We start from the raw sequence: 17,055 nt of genomic DNA, 5'->3' as shown, positions 1-17,055 counted from the left end.
GTCTTTGAATGTATTTCTTATCTTAAGAACAAGTACTTTATAACAAACAAGTCGTAATGTTAAGCTGGGGCAACGCTATGGGTTTGTCAAGCTGCCAAAGTGGATGTTGAAGGACATTAACTGCTCACTAAACCTGTTGCTGACAGCAAAATATTATTCACGAAAAAACATACCTAGACTTATTTCCAAAATGAACAGGTAACAGTCCTTCAGAACAGATTGAAAAAGCAAAATGCATACCATTTTCATGGCCCGTGAATGTTATCATCTTTATGTCTTATACTCTCAAGCTCCATAGTCTGTATTTTTCGGACACTTTTTCTTCCTTGCTTTTTGTGCGTAAACAAGTTACATTGCTTTTGGGTGTCACTTACAAACAAAAACATCAAAGGTGGTTTACCCACTACCAATTTTAGGCTAATGCAGCCCTCCAGAACAGCTCCTTTTGTATTCTAAATCAGAAATCAGGTCATCTCAAATCGTCATGACATCCCTAGAGTGCTGGAGACACCATTAATTATCTTCTGAAAGTACAGAAACTAAGCAGATATAGATGGACATTTTTGTTGAACAATTTCCATTTTAGGCACAACGATATTACAGAAACAGAGTAACATTGAGGGAAGAACTATATCAACGCCAATGAATTCTTTTTTCAACATGTTGAGAGAAAAGTGGCACAGAGCATTGTTTTTATTTTGTGTCTGATCTAATTAGTGCATTTTTCACTAATACACGCACGCGCACCCACAGATACACTTTCATTTATGCACACACACAAAAAAAGTATAAAACATTCAGAGAACAATGATAGGAGACTGAATCCCTCTAGTTATTGAAGTTTGATGAGATTGTTTCAGGCTCTCTGGCCTGGCACTCTGATTTGGTGACTGAAGTTATTATAGTGGATGAATATTGGACGAGGGAAATCCCTCGGCTCACAGTGTTCGATAATACAATGGCAAGACAATCATGGGCCAATACGACCACGTTCATGTCATTGCTTCTTTTTTTTATCACTTCAAGTACAAAAACAAAATGTTGGCAATAAAAGTTGATTGAAAATTGTGAATGACGTGTACTAATTGACCGATGGCAGCATCCCTGCCATCCATTTTAAATGATCTATTTCTTTTTTTCCACACGCACGTTTATGGCCGATAGATTTAGTCCTTCACCTACAATGCATTGACATCCAGAAAGCAACACTTACGACAACATATTCACACATTTAACATTACCAAAGAGGAGCAAGGCAAAAGATTCAAAACCAGAGAAAAAACTAGGTAATAAAAAAAAAATATATACAAATATATGCCCTGCTGAAACCCTCGACAAATGGAAAGGGACTGACACTGAATACAAAAATATTACAATTTTTATATCAAACTGCCTCTGTTGGCTCTTGTTCAGGAATACACTCATTTCGAGAGAACTTGTCGACCAAGAGGATCTCTTTTTTTTTCTAACCTTCCTTTTTTCTTTGATTAACACTTGCAGTCCCAATTGTCCAACGCACACTGTCCAACGCACACTGTCCAACGCACACTGTCCAACGCACACTGTCCAACGCACACTGTCCAACGCACACTGTCCAACGCACACTGTCCAACGCACACTGTCCAACGCACACTGTCCAACGCACACTGTCCAACGCACACTGTCCAACGCACACTGTCCAACGCACACTGTCCAACGCACACTGCACCGCTGCATATATGACCTGTTCTCGGTGGTTCAACATTGGTGAACCTTTTTTTTTCACATTACAAAACTACAATTCTATTCACATATTTTCAAGTTTAACGTTTTTTTTTTTTTAAACTCTTAAAAGTACTATTACTTCTTCTACTGCGTACATCCCTCTTACCCCATACTTAAGGCTTCAACATCTCTTCTCTGTTCTTAAGGTTACTGTCAGGGGGGGACTGTAAGATAAGAATAAACTCTTGTTTTATATTTCCCCATCAATCTTACCCTTTATATAAATGTCACTTACACATATGAAAAGACAATAAGTCAACACTTGAAAGCATGAGATGAAGTTGCAAAGATGCAAAACACAAACACACAAAATAACGTGCTTTTACAAAAATGAAAACGAAACAACTTAGAGGTAGCTTTTATAAGAATGACCAAACCCACCAGCTCTTCAACAAGCAGGGTTAATAAAAAAATACCAAGTTTGGTAACAATAATGCACAAAAATACACAACAATAAAAGTCTATTTTCACCGTGGCACTCATTTCCACGTACACATTGCTTTATCACATCTCCCTCGCGCAATAGTGCGGCTTTCGGACACACGCTCACAAAAAGTAAGAACATGTACAAAATTAAACAAAAAAACACAAGGGAACTAAAAACAAGCACGAGGTCACAAAAAACGAGGTAATTCAAGTACAATGTGCTGAGATAAATCAAGATATAATAGGAAAGAGACAAAGCGAAGAAACAAAACCATATATTAAGAGTTGATTTATTGTGTCTTCTTACCGTTCGCCCCCTGGGCTGGCCAGGCCATGTCTCCTCCAATCAGTTTAGTCCCCCATCCCCCTCCCCTGCTAATAATTGAGTGTGATTATCCCGTTAACACTGAACTGACAGTGGTGCTCATAATGCCTTCATTATGCTGCCATATGAACAGACATAATGCTTGTTATAACAGGTTATGACAACATATTTTATTGATATAGCACTATTACAATTTTATGAAACTATTTTCCACCTGGCATCACATTCACGGTTATACTCCTCATAACAGTACATACAATCTGTTATAACAAGTGCCATATCTCCTTATAGTCGCATCATGAAGGCATTACAACCACCCCTACACGTCATAGCGGTGGTGTTACTGGTGCTACCCCTACACGTCATAGCTCCCCACCTCAATCCTCAGCAGCCTTTGTCATTTTGGTCTCCATCACCATGGCATATAGAGAATATGAGATTATTAATGTGAGAAAATAGTTCATGTTATGAGTCAGACGACGTACTGCAATTTAGTGTAATTGATGATAATCTGCTTACATTTGTATCAGTCCAGCATCTATAGCGGAAAGAAATGAGACATCTCCAGTTAATTCTGTATAGTTTAAGAGAAAACAGAGCAGCGGCTTCGCAGCGAGCTACCCCTCAAAAACATATCTGATATAAGAAACATCAAACAGAGACTGCTGTCGTAATATGTCTTTACCTGTGCAATGAAGCTAAGATAAACTGATGCGGAGACAAAGATAAGGAGAATAAAAAAGTGACCATCATGGTTCGACTCCCGAGAGGCTCCGGCGAAACCTGACTAGTGGCCTCAGCCGTTTTCAGCCCTTATCCAACAGAACCCTGGAAGCTCACCGGGAAGAGGAGATTTCCGATATGGGAATATCATCCTCTGTTAATCTCCCTTGCTGAACAAAAGATAACCCACTGCGTGGGTACAGAGGTGTTGTGCCCCAATCCAATTCAACTTTGCTTATGTTGATGCAGTACAATACATGGTGCTATTTTGCCATAGGTCTGGCTGACATGTGACACATGAGCCAGCCCTTAGGCTCTGATTCTCGAGGGCTATCTGAATGACACCACCGTAGGGGCTCTAAGTGCTCTGTGCCACCAGGTCTGAAGACACCATTTTGGAGCACTCTGGTAAATAATGGGATGGGTAGTAGGGGTCAACTGTGACATGTTCCTCAAGCAGGACATGACTTGGTGTCTAATTTAATCCAATAAAATCAGGAAGGGATCTGTAGTATCAGGTAATGAGAGGATTGACCCACCAAGTTACAGTATGATACAATCCCTTACCAGAAAAGGTGAGGGTGTCAAAACTACATTTAGTGATACACAGTGGTCTAAATGATGGGGATGTGTGGGTTCACATAGCCTTTGAGAACCATTTCAGTTCAGTTTCAGGTGTGGCTTGGGTGACATCTTTCGAGTCTGTGGGTAGACTTAAGGACAACAAACTCCATTGATGCGGATCCATCGATGAGGGTACACCCACAGGTTTTGCATTAGGCAATTTGAAAACAACTTGAAACAAAACGTTAATGGATGTATTGAACGACATGTGACTTTGAAGGGGTAATGTCCTCTGGTCAGAACTGCACTCTGCCCAGCCCTTTTCCTCAGTGTGCCCCTCTGTCATTCACTCTCTTTGCATTAGAAAATCGCCTGTGCTTCCGTCTCGTGGATTTCCTCGCTTGACTTCTTCGCCACAGGCCTCGTTCTCCTCCTACTCCTCCTTCTCTCGCTCCCTTCCCCACTTCCTCTGCTCGCCCTCCTTCCCCCCGGCTGTTGTCTGGTGGCATCAGACGTAGCAGAGGTACAAGTAGGTCTTCTCTATCCTCCAGTCCGGGGGGATGTCTTCGGGCCTGTGGCCCTTCATGTGCTTCTGCATGGCTGAGAGGCTGGGGCAGTACTCCAGGCAGATGGTGCATTGGTACGGCGAGGCACCGTTGTGGGTGCGCAGGTGTTTTATCATGGCCGAGTAGTCCCTGGATCGCTGGTGGCACAGCTTGCACTCAAACGGCTTCTCACCTGGAGGGGGTGACAACAACGGACATGTCAACAACAACAACATCAGGCTGAGGAATGGAACTCTATATGACCCATACAGTCAGTTGTTCCTACATTTACAATGTTGTCAAGGTGTAACCACCTGTAGCAGATTACAGTAGCAACTTTCTTCTAGAGCCTCCTCACTTTTGCGTGTCAATGCTAGCAGAAAGAGCGCGATATCTAGTGGTCTCAATTAGCAATGACCATAATGTGTATAAAATACCCATGGCTAAAATGAAAGGTGCATGCGATAATGGATAATGGTATTTCATATAGCGCAGCTGTGCACTATATGAACCACCCCTATAATGTGCTTTACAAACCAAACCTATCCAGTTACACTGATGTACATGTGCCACATTTAATGTCTAACATCAAATCACCAATAGGACCTATGCCATTTTGGAACATCAAATCACAACTTCAATTTTATTACATTTGATTCTCGACTGTTCCAAAGCAGCTACATTCCAGTGCATGTGATATTCCAGACCAGTTCCCCCCCTAAACATGCAAATGATTAGAGGGATGGCTAGGAATAATCCCCGGCACTCAATCCGACAGGCGCAAATTAGACATGTAAATGCCGACCTTTACCAATGGCATTTGAAATGAGGTGTTGGATGTGATTGGGGCCGTGAATGATACCGAAGCTCACACCACGTTACAGAGAGTCCTCTCTCTGATGTGTCCCTGCATCTATTTTTATATTTTTTCAAAGCGCCAAACTTGACTTGTGGGAAGGGGGTCAGGATTGTGTTTACGCAAATAGCCAAGAAGATGATTACGGGCCGTGTCGACTGACGAGGCCCCACGTGTCAGCAGTGTATACAATAACCACACTTTAAACAGGGTTGCCTCAGATAACTGGGCAATAATGAACTGCAAATGGGACCAGTATTGATCCGCCATTGACAGGTGGGACTCGGGGAGGGAGGGAAGGTTGCCAATGTCGATGATTTATCAAGCGGCCCCCTTTTGTGCGCAGTGGCCTTTGACTGTGAGCTTGTCACTTGGTCTTGTGATCTCCAGTGTGCTTTAGCTCACTGCGAATTAAGGCCCCTGGCCCCGGCACCACAAAAGGGGAAGGGGGGTGGCATTCATTTGGCAGCTGGCTTATTGAATGGGAGACAGGGGAGTATCGGTGGGGGGTTGAAGCAGGTAAACCCTTGGCTCAACAGCAGACCTGGGATACTAGGTGGTGCGTCCCCCTCATAGCACCCTGGTTCACAGCACCTGACTCTCATCCTCATATCTGGGGACATAAATTCCGCCATCATGAGAGTGACAATTGCCAGCGGCCGCCTGACACCTTGTTGACACATTTATGGAGCTGTAAAGGCCTGGGATCAATATGGTGGCTCCTCCACAAGCCTGTATTTACTGGCCCTTGGAATCATTCATAAAAACAGTCTGTGTACATTATGCTTTGTAAAATGAGCAAATCAAGTGAGCACATTGCTCCCAGACCATCTTAACGCCCAGTATAAAACTACTGAACACTTGTCATACACTTCCCCTCCTTCTGCGTTACAACACTGAATTCAATCTGTTATGGAGACGAGCTGGATCTCCAGTGAGTTAACTAGTCTCCAGAGGGAACTGTACTGGTAGAAACTATTAGCATTGTACACTAACCCTTTAACTCTCTTGAACAAGCCATGAAAGCTTGTACAATTTTCCCAGTGTAACAGAGCTGATATTTTCCCAGTGTAACAGAGCTGATATTATCCCAGTGTAATAGTTCTGGTATTTGTATCCGTGCTATAGCACTGATAATCTATCAGCGTACCAGAGTTAACATTTTCCCAGTTGAACGGAGTTGACATACACAACCGTTCAAAAGTTTGGGGTCACTTAGAAATGTCCTTTTCCATTTTTTGTCCATTTAAAATAACATCAAATTGATCAGAAATACAGTGTAGACATAGTTAATGTTGTAAATGACTATTGTAGCTGGAAACGGCAGATTTATTATGGAATATCTACATACGTGTACAGAGGCCCATTATCAGCAACCATCACTCCTGTGTTCCAATGGCACGTTGTGTTAGCTAATCCAAGATTATCATTTTAAAAGCTAATTGATCATTAGAAAACCCTTTTGCAATATGTTAGCACAGCTGACAATTGTTTTTCTAACTAAAGAAGCAATAAAACTGGCCTATTTTAGACTAGTTGAGTGTCTGGAACATCAGCATTTGTGGGTTCGATTACAGGCTCAAAATGGCCAGAAAGAAATAACTTTCTTCTGAAACTCCTCAGTCTATTATTTTTCTGAGAAATGAAGGCTATTCAATGTGAGAAATTGCCAAGAAACTGAAGATCTCGTACAACGCTGTGTACTAGTTCCTTAACAGAACAGTGCAAACAGGCTCTAACCAGAATAGACAGAGGTGTGGGAGGCCCCGGTGCACAACTGAGCAAGATGACAAGTACGTTTGAGTGTCTAGTTTGAGAAGCAGATGCCTCACAAGTCCTCAACTGGCAGCTTCATTAAAGTACCCGCAAAACACCAGTCTCAACGTCAACAGTGAAGAGGCGACTCCGGGATGCTGGCCTTCAGACGGCTGGCCTCCTGTGTTCTTTTGCAAATCGTAATCTTTTTTTTTATTGGCCAGTCTGAAATATGGCTTTTTCTTTGCAACTCTGCCTAGAAGGCCAGCATCCCGGAGTCGCCTCTTCACTGTTGACGTTGACACTGGTGTTTTGCGGGTACTGTTTAATGAAGCTGCCAGTTGAGGACTTGCTGATGCTCCAGATACACAACTAGTCTAAAGAAGGCCAGTTTTATTACTTATTTAATCAGATCAACAGTTTTCAGCTGTGCTAACATAATTGCAAAAGGGTTTTCTAATCATCAATTAGCCTTTTAAAATGATAAACTTGGATTAGCTAACACAACGTGCCATTGGAACACAGGAGTGATGGATGCCTCAGTATACCTATTACATTCCATTTAAAAAAATCTGCCGTTTCCAGCTACAATAGTCATTTACAACATTAACAATGTCTACACTGTATTTCTGATCAATTTGATGTTATTTCAAATGGACCAAAAAAATGTGCTTTCTCTCAAAAACAAAACCCACAATCTTTTGAACGGCAGTGTATTTCCGGTGATTTTCCCGTCCATTGTGATTCTAACGATGCATACCTGTGTGCACGCGGTAGTGGGTCTCCAGCTGGTGCTTGAGGCTGAACCTCTTCCCACAGCCGTTACATTCATAGGGCTTTTCCCCGGTGTGGATGCGCTTGTGGCCCTTCAGAGTGTTCTCGTCACGGAAGCAGCTCCCACAGAACTCGCACTCATATGGATGGTCACCTGCTGAACACGGGGGACAACACAGACAATCGAACATAATTCCAAAGATCTTTCTCCTACAATATTTGATCATGTTTGATTCAGTCGCAGTCCTTCATGTGATAACTAAGACAGAGACAGGAAATAAATAAAAGGGAACAACCACATTGGACTCATAGCTTTGTTACAGTTTCAAATGGCTATTTTTGTCTGAGTTCATACAGAAAGAAAGCTATAGAAGTACAAGTGAGTTTAATTCAATGAGAAGATGAATATTACGTGACAAAGGCTAGAATAGGTTCGCAATCACACTGAGCTATCGGGGATAAAATTCTAACAGATTTCATAAAAACACTTGTTCCAGTCCACTCAATTTCTTCCTTTTTGTAGGTCAAGTTAGAGCACTGTACCCTTGCCACCCTGGGGACACTTGCGTAATGGATATTCAGATGTCAATAATCAGTAATATTATGATATGCGGAGGCTCTCTCCAACACTCAGTGACTAATTGCTTTCCTGTGTCTGACTAGCAGCCGCCCATACATCATTCGCTCCCCGGCACAGATGCGCCACGCTGCCAGGCGTGTAATGTTCTCAATATTTAATGCATTTCACTCCACCGCTAAAGGTTTAAGTCATCGCCAATGACCTACGCGTTTCATTATCTGGCTGTCCGAGCGGCACCGTGCCAGGGAATAAATTGCATTTCTCGTTATGTACTGTCATGCTCGGGCACCCATCGCCCCTGTCAAGAGACAATGTCAATTTCTTCTGGCATGTATTTTCGTTGGAGAGAGACGCGCCTTAAATGTTATTCACATTTGGAGGCAGTGGCTGTTTGGAGTGATGCGACGCCCGGCGTATGACGCTTTCTGGTTGGGGGGATACTGTGGATGGGGAGGGCAGGGATGAGAAAGACAGAAAAAAAGAGATATATAGAGAAAGAGAGGGAGAAGGCAGGAGGGTAAAAATCTATAAAAGTGACAGTCTTTATTTGTCTGCATGAAGTTATCAGTGGCTCCCGCTGTAAGACGTGCTCTTTTCTAGCGTTTTAGCCACGGCAGAGATCACAATCCATGACAGAGCGTGGTGGGGCCCACACGACGCTACAGGAATAGTAATGGAGCTGAGATTCACCTGCCTTTAATTAGGAGCAGTCTGAGCCCCAATCAGACAGATCTGGAGGAGAGCATGCTAATGCTCAGTGGACAGACTATGGAAGGTTATTTACCTTCAAATTCACACAGACAATGCATTATAACACATACTATATATATATATACACATATACATGTAACTAATAAAATGTCATTCTTCTTAGCAGGGAGGGGACTTCATTGCTCCTTATGCAAAAAGTCAATATTTGTAAGCGAATGCCATAATCACATTGTGCTGCAATCCAAAGGCCAGGCAGGACTTCATTTAGTCAGGAATACATTATGCTCCCAGGCACTGGAGATACAGCATCGTAAATCAGAAGGCTTTCACTATCTCTCCCCTCCCTCCTTTCCCTTCTCTTACTCCACCCCCCCACAACTCTTTCTATCTCTGTCTCTCTCACTGCACCGCTCTGCTGCTCCCCCTCCTCTCTCCCTTTCTCTGTGTGTCTGTCAGACAGACACAGTGCCTGCTGGGGTCTAATGACAGCGAGGGGGCAGAGATGAGGATCCAGCACACTGAGGCAGAACAGTGGACTAGGAGTGGACCCTTGGGTACCCTGGGCACTGCCACCTGCGTTTCCATGCCCCCTGGAGGGGGGGCTGGTGTGGACAGTGTACCTGCTGCCTCAACCCCCCCCCCCGCCCCCCACTTCAGTCTACCCCTCTCCCCCAGGCACTGGCATGAGTGCCGTGTGCACCGAGGGCGGGTTCATTATGCGATAAGCGTCAGTAAATCAGGGGGCTCTGTCACTGCCAGGGCACTCTCTCTCTCCCTCTAGCTATCCTTCTCTCTCTCTAGCCTGGCGCTATCAAACACAGCTGCGAACACAAAACACTCTACCGCAGACGGCAAATGGGCTCTGAGTTAAAATACACAAGCGACCGTTGTACAACAACGGAATATTAACGAGGGCCCGGGCCAGGGCGCGCGTCTGCAAGTGTGGTGGGGAGGGAGGACGGAGGAGGCTGCCATCATTATGAGACCCCATTGTACAACAGTGTGCCCGTGTGTGTGTGCCCGTGTGTGTGCAGCCTCTCTTTTGAGGCACAGAGATGAAGCGAGAGAGGGGAAGGGAGAGGGATAGATAGAATGTCTCAGAGAATAAAAATGGGGATTACAGATTAATAGAGACAGAGAGGAAGAAGTGAGAGGGAAACAGACTGTGGGGTTAGTGTACTCTTCTCCGGGGAATAAATAAATGGCAGATTGATACACTGTAATAAGCTAAATTAAATCTGTTGCCTCGCTCTGTCATCAATAGTAAACCAATGTCAAACAGAGGGCAATATCAGAAAAGCTGATTTCCAAAGCAACGGTCTACCGAAACAATGTGTCAAGCATGCGTATATTGTGTATATTGTATTCGCTCCAGCTATTGCGCATATTGCACTTGCTCCAGCTATTGCGCATATTGCACTTGCTCCAGCTATTGCGCATATTGTACTTGCTCCAGATATTGCGCATATTGTACTTGCTCCAGCTGTTGCACTTGCAGCTGTGAGGTTGAAGGCAGAAGACATACAATGCCTTCAGAAAGTTTTCATACCCCTTGACTTATTCCCCATTTTGCGTTACAGGCTGAATTTCTCACCCATCTATACACAATACCCCATAATGACAGTGAAAACATGTTTTTAGACATTTATTGACAATGAAATACATACATTTCTCATGTACATACAGTACCAGTCAGAATTTCTGGACACTCCTACTCAATCAAGGGTTTTTCTTTATTTTTACATTGTAGAATAGTGAAGACATTTAAACTATGAAATAACATGTAGTAACCAAAAATGTGTTACACAAATCAAAATATATTTTAGATTCTTCAAAGTAGCCACCCTTTGCCTTGATGACAGCTTTGCACACTCTTGGCATTCTCTCAACCACCTTCACCTGGAATGCTTTTCCAACTGTCTTGAAGGAGTTCCCACATATGCTGAGCACTTGTTGGCTGTTTTTCCTTCACTCTGCTGTCCAACTCATCCCAAACCATCTCAATTGGGTTGAGGTCGGGTGATTGTGGAGGCCAGGTCATCTGATGCAGCACTCCATCACTCTCCTTCTTGGTCAAATATCCCTTACACAGCCTGGAGTTGTGTTGGGTCATTGTCTTGTTGAAAAACTAATGATAGTCCCACTAAGCGCAAACCAGATAGGATGGTGTATCACTGCAGAATTATGTGGTAGCCATGCTGGTTAAGTGTGCCTTGAATTCTAAATAAATCACTCAGTGTCACCAGTAAAGCACCGCCACACCTCCTCCTCAATGCTTCAAGGTGGGAACCACACATGCAGAGATCATCCGTTCACCTACTCTGCGTCTCACAAAGACACGGCGGTTGAAACCAAAAATCTCAAATTTGGACTCATCAGACTAAAAGGACAGATTTCCACTGGTCTAATATCCATTACTCGTGTTTCTTGGCCCAAGCAAGTCTCTTCTTTGCATTGGTGTCCTTTAGAGGTTTCTTTGCAGAAATTCAAACATGAAGGCTTGATTCACGCAGTCTCTTCTGAACAGTTGATGTTGAGATGTGTCTGTTACTTGAACTCTGTGAAGCATTTATTTGGGCTGTAATTTCTGAGGCTGGTAACTCTAATGAACTTATCCTCTGCAGCAGAGGTAACTCTGGGTCTTCCTTTCCAGTGGCGGTCCTCATGAGAGCCAGTTTCATCATAGCGTTTTAAGGTGTTTGCGTCTTGCACTTGAAGAAACCTTAAAAGTTCTTGAAATATTCCAGATTGACTGACCTTCATGTCTAAAAGTAAGGATGGACAGTCGTTTCTCTTTGCTTAGTTGAGCTGTTCTTGCCATAATATGGACTAGGTCTTTACCAAATAGGGCTATCTTCTGAATACCACCCCCCAAGAGTTCCGGGACAATGACCCCAAGCATACAGCCAAAGCAACAAAGGAAATTAGATATTTCTGTATTTAATTTTCAATAAATGTGCAAACATTTCTAAAAACATGTTTGCACTTTGTCATTATGGGGTATTGTGTGTAGATGGGTGAGATTCAGGCATTTGAATTCAGGCTGTAACAACAAAATGTGGAGTAAGTCAAAGGGTATGAATACTTTCTGAAGGCACAGTATAAGTGATGATGATGATGGACTTGTCGGAAGAGGGCGATGATGTCTCTAACTGAGATAAAGACAGGACTGCTTGACTTTTGCTTTCGACATCACCTGCTACTGCGTGTTTTTTCATCAGATCTCTTTTCCCTAGTACACACATTAACATTAAAACGGCAAATACATGTAAGATTTGCCGGTTATTTCCCCTGTCTTGAAATTAGGGATTATTTTAGGTGCCATGGCGACTTGCCGATTTTTTTTATCCCTTGACAAAGGCACCACATCATATTACAAGGGTGCTTGTGACTGGCTCATTGCAATTTAATACACACATACGGAGAATCAGGTTCAAAAAAGCACGGTGCTGCTGCCTCGTCTTGCTGCTCATGCCGAGATTGGGGTTGGTGATGACATTTCAGGGAGTCGTGCACGGGGACCGTCCTCGTGTCCCCGACATTGGTTTATATATACACTAGATGACTGACAGGGGGCACTGTTTTGAAACCACCGCGCCTCCATCTTGGCACTCCACCACCATTGTAAAAAATATTTTTGAAGCTATAGAAATGCATTTATTAATATCTGTATTTCCCATGTTTATTCTATTACAGACAACTTAATGCATACTTTTAAAAGTTATGTGAACTAAACATAATTAAAAACATATTTTTTTAATTCCTTAAAAGTATAATTTTTAGAGTACTAATGTTACTGTCCCCACCAAGAAAGCAATAGTTAAATTCTGCCCTTGAAATATTACATTTAAATACTGTAGAAATCTCTTCATTCCTATGGAGGACTGCTTCTTCTGAAGAGTGCCAATATGGCTGACCGGTGGCTTCAAAGCCTCTCATTGGCCAATACATAGCAACAACAACAAAACATGTTCAGACCCCTTGATGTTTTCCACATGTTACATTACAGCCTTATTATAACATTTAGTCAATATTTCTTTCCCCTCATTAATCTACACACAATACCCCATGATGACAAAGCAAAAACAGGTTTAGAATGTTGTGCTAATGTATTCAAAATAAAAAACAGAAATATTCAGACCCTTTGCTATGATAATCAAAATTGAGCTCAGATACATCCTGTTTAAATTGATCATCCTTGAGATGTTTCTACAACTTGGAGTCCATCTGTGGTAAATTCATTTGATTGGACATGATTTGGAAAGGTACACACCTGTCTATATAAGGTCCCACAGTTAACAGTGCATGTCAGAGCAAAAACCAAGCCATGAGGTGAAGGAATTGTCCATAGAGCTCCAAAACAGGATTGTTTCGAGGCACCGATCTGAGGAAGGGTACCAAAAAATATCTGCAGCATTGAAGGTCCCCAAAAACACAGCGTCCTCCATCATTCTTAAATGGAAGAATTATGGAACCACCAAGACCCTTCTTAGAGCTGGCCTCCAGGCCAAACTGATCAATCAGGGGAGAAGAGCCTTAGTCAAGTAGGTGACCAAGAACCCGATAGTCACTGACAGAGCTCCAAAGTTCCTCTGTGGAGATGGGAGAACCTTCTCCACAGTACTCCATCAATCAGGTCTTTATGGTAGAATGGCCAGACGGAAGCCATTCCACAGTCAAAGGCACATTTTTTTATTTTTTTATTTCACCTTTATTTAACCAGGTTAGTTGAGAACAAGTTCTCATTTACAACTGCGACCTGGCCAAGATAAAGCAAAGCAGTATGACACAGACAACAACACAGAGTTACACACGAAGTAAACAATAAACAATAAACAAGCCAATAACACAATAAACAAGTCAATGACACAGTAGAAAAAAAAGTATATATACAGTGTGTGCAAAAGGCATAAGGAGGTAGGCAATAAATAGGCCATAGGAGCGAATAATTACAATTTAGCAGATTAACACTGGAGTGATAAATGAGCAGATGATGATGTGCAAGTAGAGATACTGGTGTGCAAAAGAGCAGAAAAGTAAACAAAATAAAAACAGTATGGGGATGAGGTAGGTAGATTGGGTGGGCTATTTACAGATGTACAGTTGCAGTGATCGGTTAGCTGATCAGATAGCTGATTTTTAAAGTTGGTGAGGGAAATGAAAGTCTCCAACTTCAGCGATTTTTGCCAGCTTTTGGAAGCCAGCTTTGAGTTCCAGTCACATGACAGCCAGCTTTGAGTTTGCCGAAGGCACCTAAAGGACTCTGATCATGATTAACAAGATTCTCTGGTCTGATGAAACCAAGATTTAACTATTTGGCCTGAATGCCAAGCGTCATGTCTGGAGGAAACCTGGCACCATCCCTAAGATGAAGCATGGTGCTAGCAGCATCATGCTGTGGGGATGTTTTTCAGCGGCAGAGACTGGGAGACTCGTCAGGACCGAGGGAAATATGAACGGAGCAAAGTAGAGTGATCCTTGAAGAAAACCTGCTCCAGAGCGCTCAGGACCTCAGACTGGGGCGAAAGTTCACTTTCCAACAGGACAACGACCCTAAGCACACAGCCAAGATAATGTAGGAGTTGCTTCAGGATAAGTCTCTGGATGTCCTTGAGTGGCCCATACAGAGCTCGGACTTGAACCCGATTGAACATCTCTGGAGAGACCTGAAAGTAGCTGTGCAGCGACACTCCCCATCCAACCTGACAGAGCTTGAGAGGATCTACAGAGAATAATGGGAGAAACTCCCCAAATACAGATGTGGCAAGCTGGAAGCGTCATTCCCAAGAAGACTCGAGGCTGTAATCGCTGACAAAAGTGCTTCAACAAAGTACTGAGTAAAGGGTCTGAATACTTATGTAATTGTGATATTTAAGTTTTTTATTTGTAATAAATTAGCAAAAATTTCTAAAAACCTGTTTTTGCTTTGTCATTATGCGGTATTGTGTGTAGATTGAGGAGGGAATACAACTATTTCATTCATTTTAGAATAAGGCAGTAAAGTAACAAAATGTGGAAAAAGTCAAGGGCTCTGAATACTTTCCTACTGCACTGTATATGTCATTGGTCCTCTCCCGAGGATTGGCGTGAAAACAGAGAAGCAGATGCGGAGGTCCAGTATACAGGACCGCCTCACCTTGTCACTCGCACTAAATCGCTGCACATCGGCTTGCAAATAAGCTGGCTGCGGTCATCTCGCCACCTTCATCTCAAATATTTATCCGTGAGCCGGTGAGCTATATCAGCTCTGACATAGAGACTGTTATTTAAGGTCGCAGACAGACGGCGGAGGATAGAAAGGAAAAAAGAGAAGACGAGAGCGTCCATCCTTTGCAAGTGAAATGGGATTCATTTCCATGTTCTTATATTCTGTCACGGTAACAGGGGCTTTTCCCTAAATCACCTCATCCGCCAGGCTATTTCCCTCTTCAGCCTCGTCCTTCTCACAACTGACAGTATTAACATGGCCTTTATTCACCAACGAGCCAGCCTGGAGGTATATACAGTACCAGCTCCGTTTGATCATGGCATGAATTTATTCAGCAAATGACCAGATCTCTCTGTTTATTCAGCCAGCCATGCAAATAGTGGACTAGGGCAGCAGGTAGCCTAGTGATTAGAGTGTTAGGCCAGTAACCGAAAGGTTGCTGGATGGAATCCCCAAGCTGACCAGGTAAAAATCTGTTTTTTAGTTAACCCACTGTTCCCGGTAGGCCGTTATTATAAATAATAATTTGTTCTTAATTGACTTGCCCAGTTAAATAAAAGGTTAAATAAAAATAAATATTTTTGAGTCAGGATTACACAATTCCTTCTAGGAAGAACCATTGTAGTGAGTTAGATAATAGGCAACCATGTTCAGAAGCCAAAGCCATGAGCATAATGTGGTGAGACACGTGTTGTTGCCCTGCAGGGCTCTAGAGTCTAAACTGATGCTAGACTACTGAGACATCACCACTTGTCCAATATACTGTCACCCATGTCTGTCAATGGAACAATCCATCACACCATCATAAGAAATATGGATTCGTTTACAGCTGCTGACCTAAGGAGACTGTGTTGACAACCTTTTCCCTGTCAGTCTTCAGCAGGTCTATGTGTAGCTTTCACTTGTTGCCACATCATTGCAAAAGTATGTTGCCACAGCATAAGTGAAATTATTACCTCACAAATTGTCTAATGTGATGACCAACCTTCTCACAATCGATCTGCAACGTTGTGACAATGTCATTTGTTAGTAGAGTAGTCAGAGGAGTTTGAGTTGACTGGTTAGTGTGAGAGAACATGAGTAGCCTAAAGAAGTGTGTCCTAGTGCACTAGGATAGAGGGGGAGTTGACACACACTACATAACCAAAATAATGTGGACACCTGCTTGTCAAACATCTCATTCAAAATTAATGGACATTAATATGTAGTTGGCCCCCCCCTTTGCTGCTATATCAGTCTCCACTCTTCTGGGAAGTCTTTCCACTTCGCGGCTGAGTCGTTGTTGCTCCTAGACGTTTCCACTTCACAATAACAGCACTTACAGTTGACCGGGGCAGCTCTAGCAAACGTTGGAAAGGTGGGATCCTATGAAGGTGCTATGTTGAAAGTCACTGAGGTCTTCAGTAAGGCCATTCTACTGACAATGTTTGTCTATGGCGATTGCATGGCTGTTTGCTCGATTTTATACACCTGTCAGCAATGGGTGTGGCTGAAATAGCAGAATACACTCATTTGAAGGGGTGTCCACATACTTTGTAGGTGCTACTAGACAGTATGCGTTGCCACTGCCACTGACCTGTGTGCGAGCGAAGGTGACGTTTGAGTGCCGTATGGCTGGGGAAGGTGCGGTTGCACTCGCTGCAGATGTAGCTGCGCACACCGGCGTGGACCTCCATGTGCTGCTGCAGTGCCGGCTGCGCCTGGAAGCGCTTCCCACACAGCAGGCAGAAGATGGCCATGTCCGAGCCTAATGGAGAGAGGGAGGGAGGACAAGGTGAGTTTTCTTTTCTCATTTAGTCTGGTTTGCATCTTCAATTGAGTAGG

General features: G+C 43.1%; 1 protein-coding gene across 3 annotated transcripts in view; it reads right to left on the bottom strand.

Annotated features, from left to right (window-relative positions):
- Positions 1-1,695: 1,695 nt before the first annotated feature.
- LOC139418158 (zinc finger and BTB domain-containing protein 16-A-like) overlaps positions 1,696-17,055 on the bottom strand; it is a 164,253-nt gene continuing 148,893 nt past the window's right edge. The window contains exons 5-7 of one of the 3 annotated variants that reach the window (XM_071167399.1): positions 16,808-16,978; positions 7,719-7,889; positions 1,696-4,540 (exon numbers count right to left, since the gene is read on the bottom strand). In XM_071167399.1, the coding sequence (XP_071023500.1) occupies positions 4,311-4,540; positions 7,719-7,889; positions 16,808-16,978 (572 nt within the window). In that variant the 3' untranslated portion in view covers positions 1,696-4,310. Of the gene's footprint in view, positions 4,541-7,718; positions 7,890-16,593; positions 16,721-16,807; positions 16,979-17,055 lie in introns of those variants that run through there. The other 2 variants (XM_071167400.1, XM_071167401.1) reach the window with 2 other exon arrangements.

This window comes from Oncorhynchus clarkii, chromosome 10 (assembly GCF_045791955.1).
Source record: "Oncorhynchus clarkii lewisi isolate Uvic-CL-2024 chromosome 10, UVic_Ocla_1.0, whole genome shotgun sequence".
In the NCBI taxonomy this organism is placed as follows: domain Eukaryota; kingdom Metazoa; phylum Chordata; class Actinopteri; order Salmoniformes; family Salmonidae; genus Oncorhynchus; species Oncorhynchus clarkii.
The sequence above is the reverse complement of the archived record's forward strand: the minus strand, read 5'-3'. Positions and strand labels throughout refer to the sequence as shown.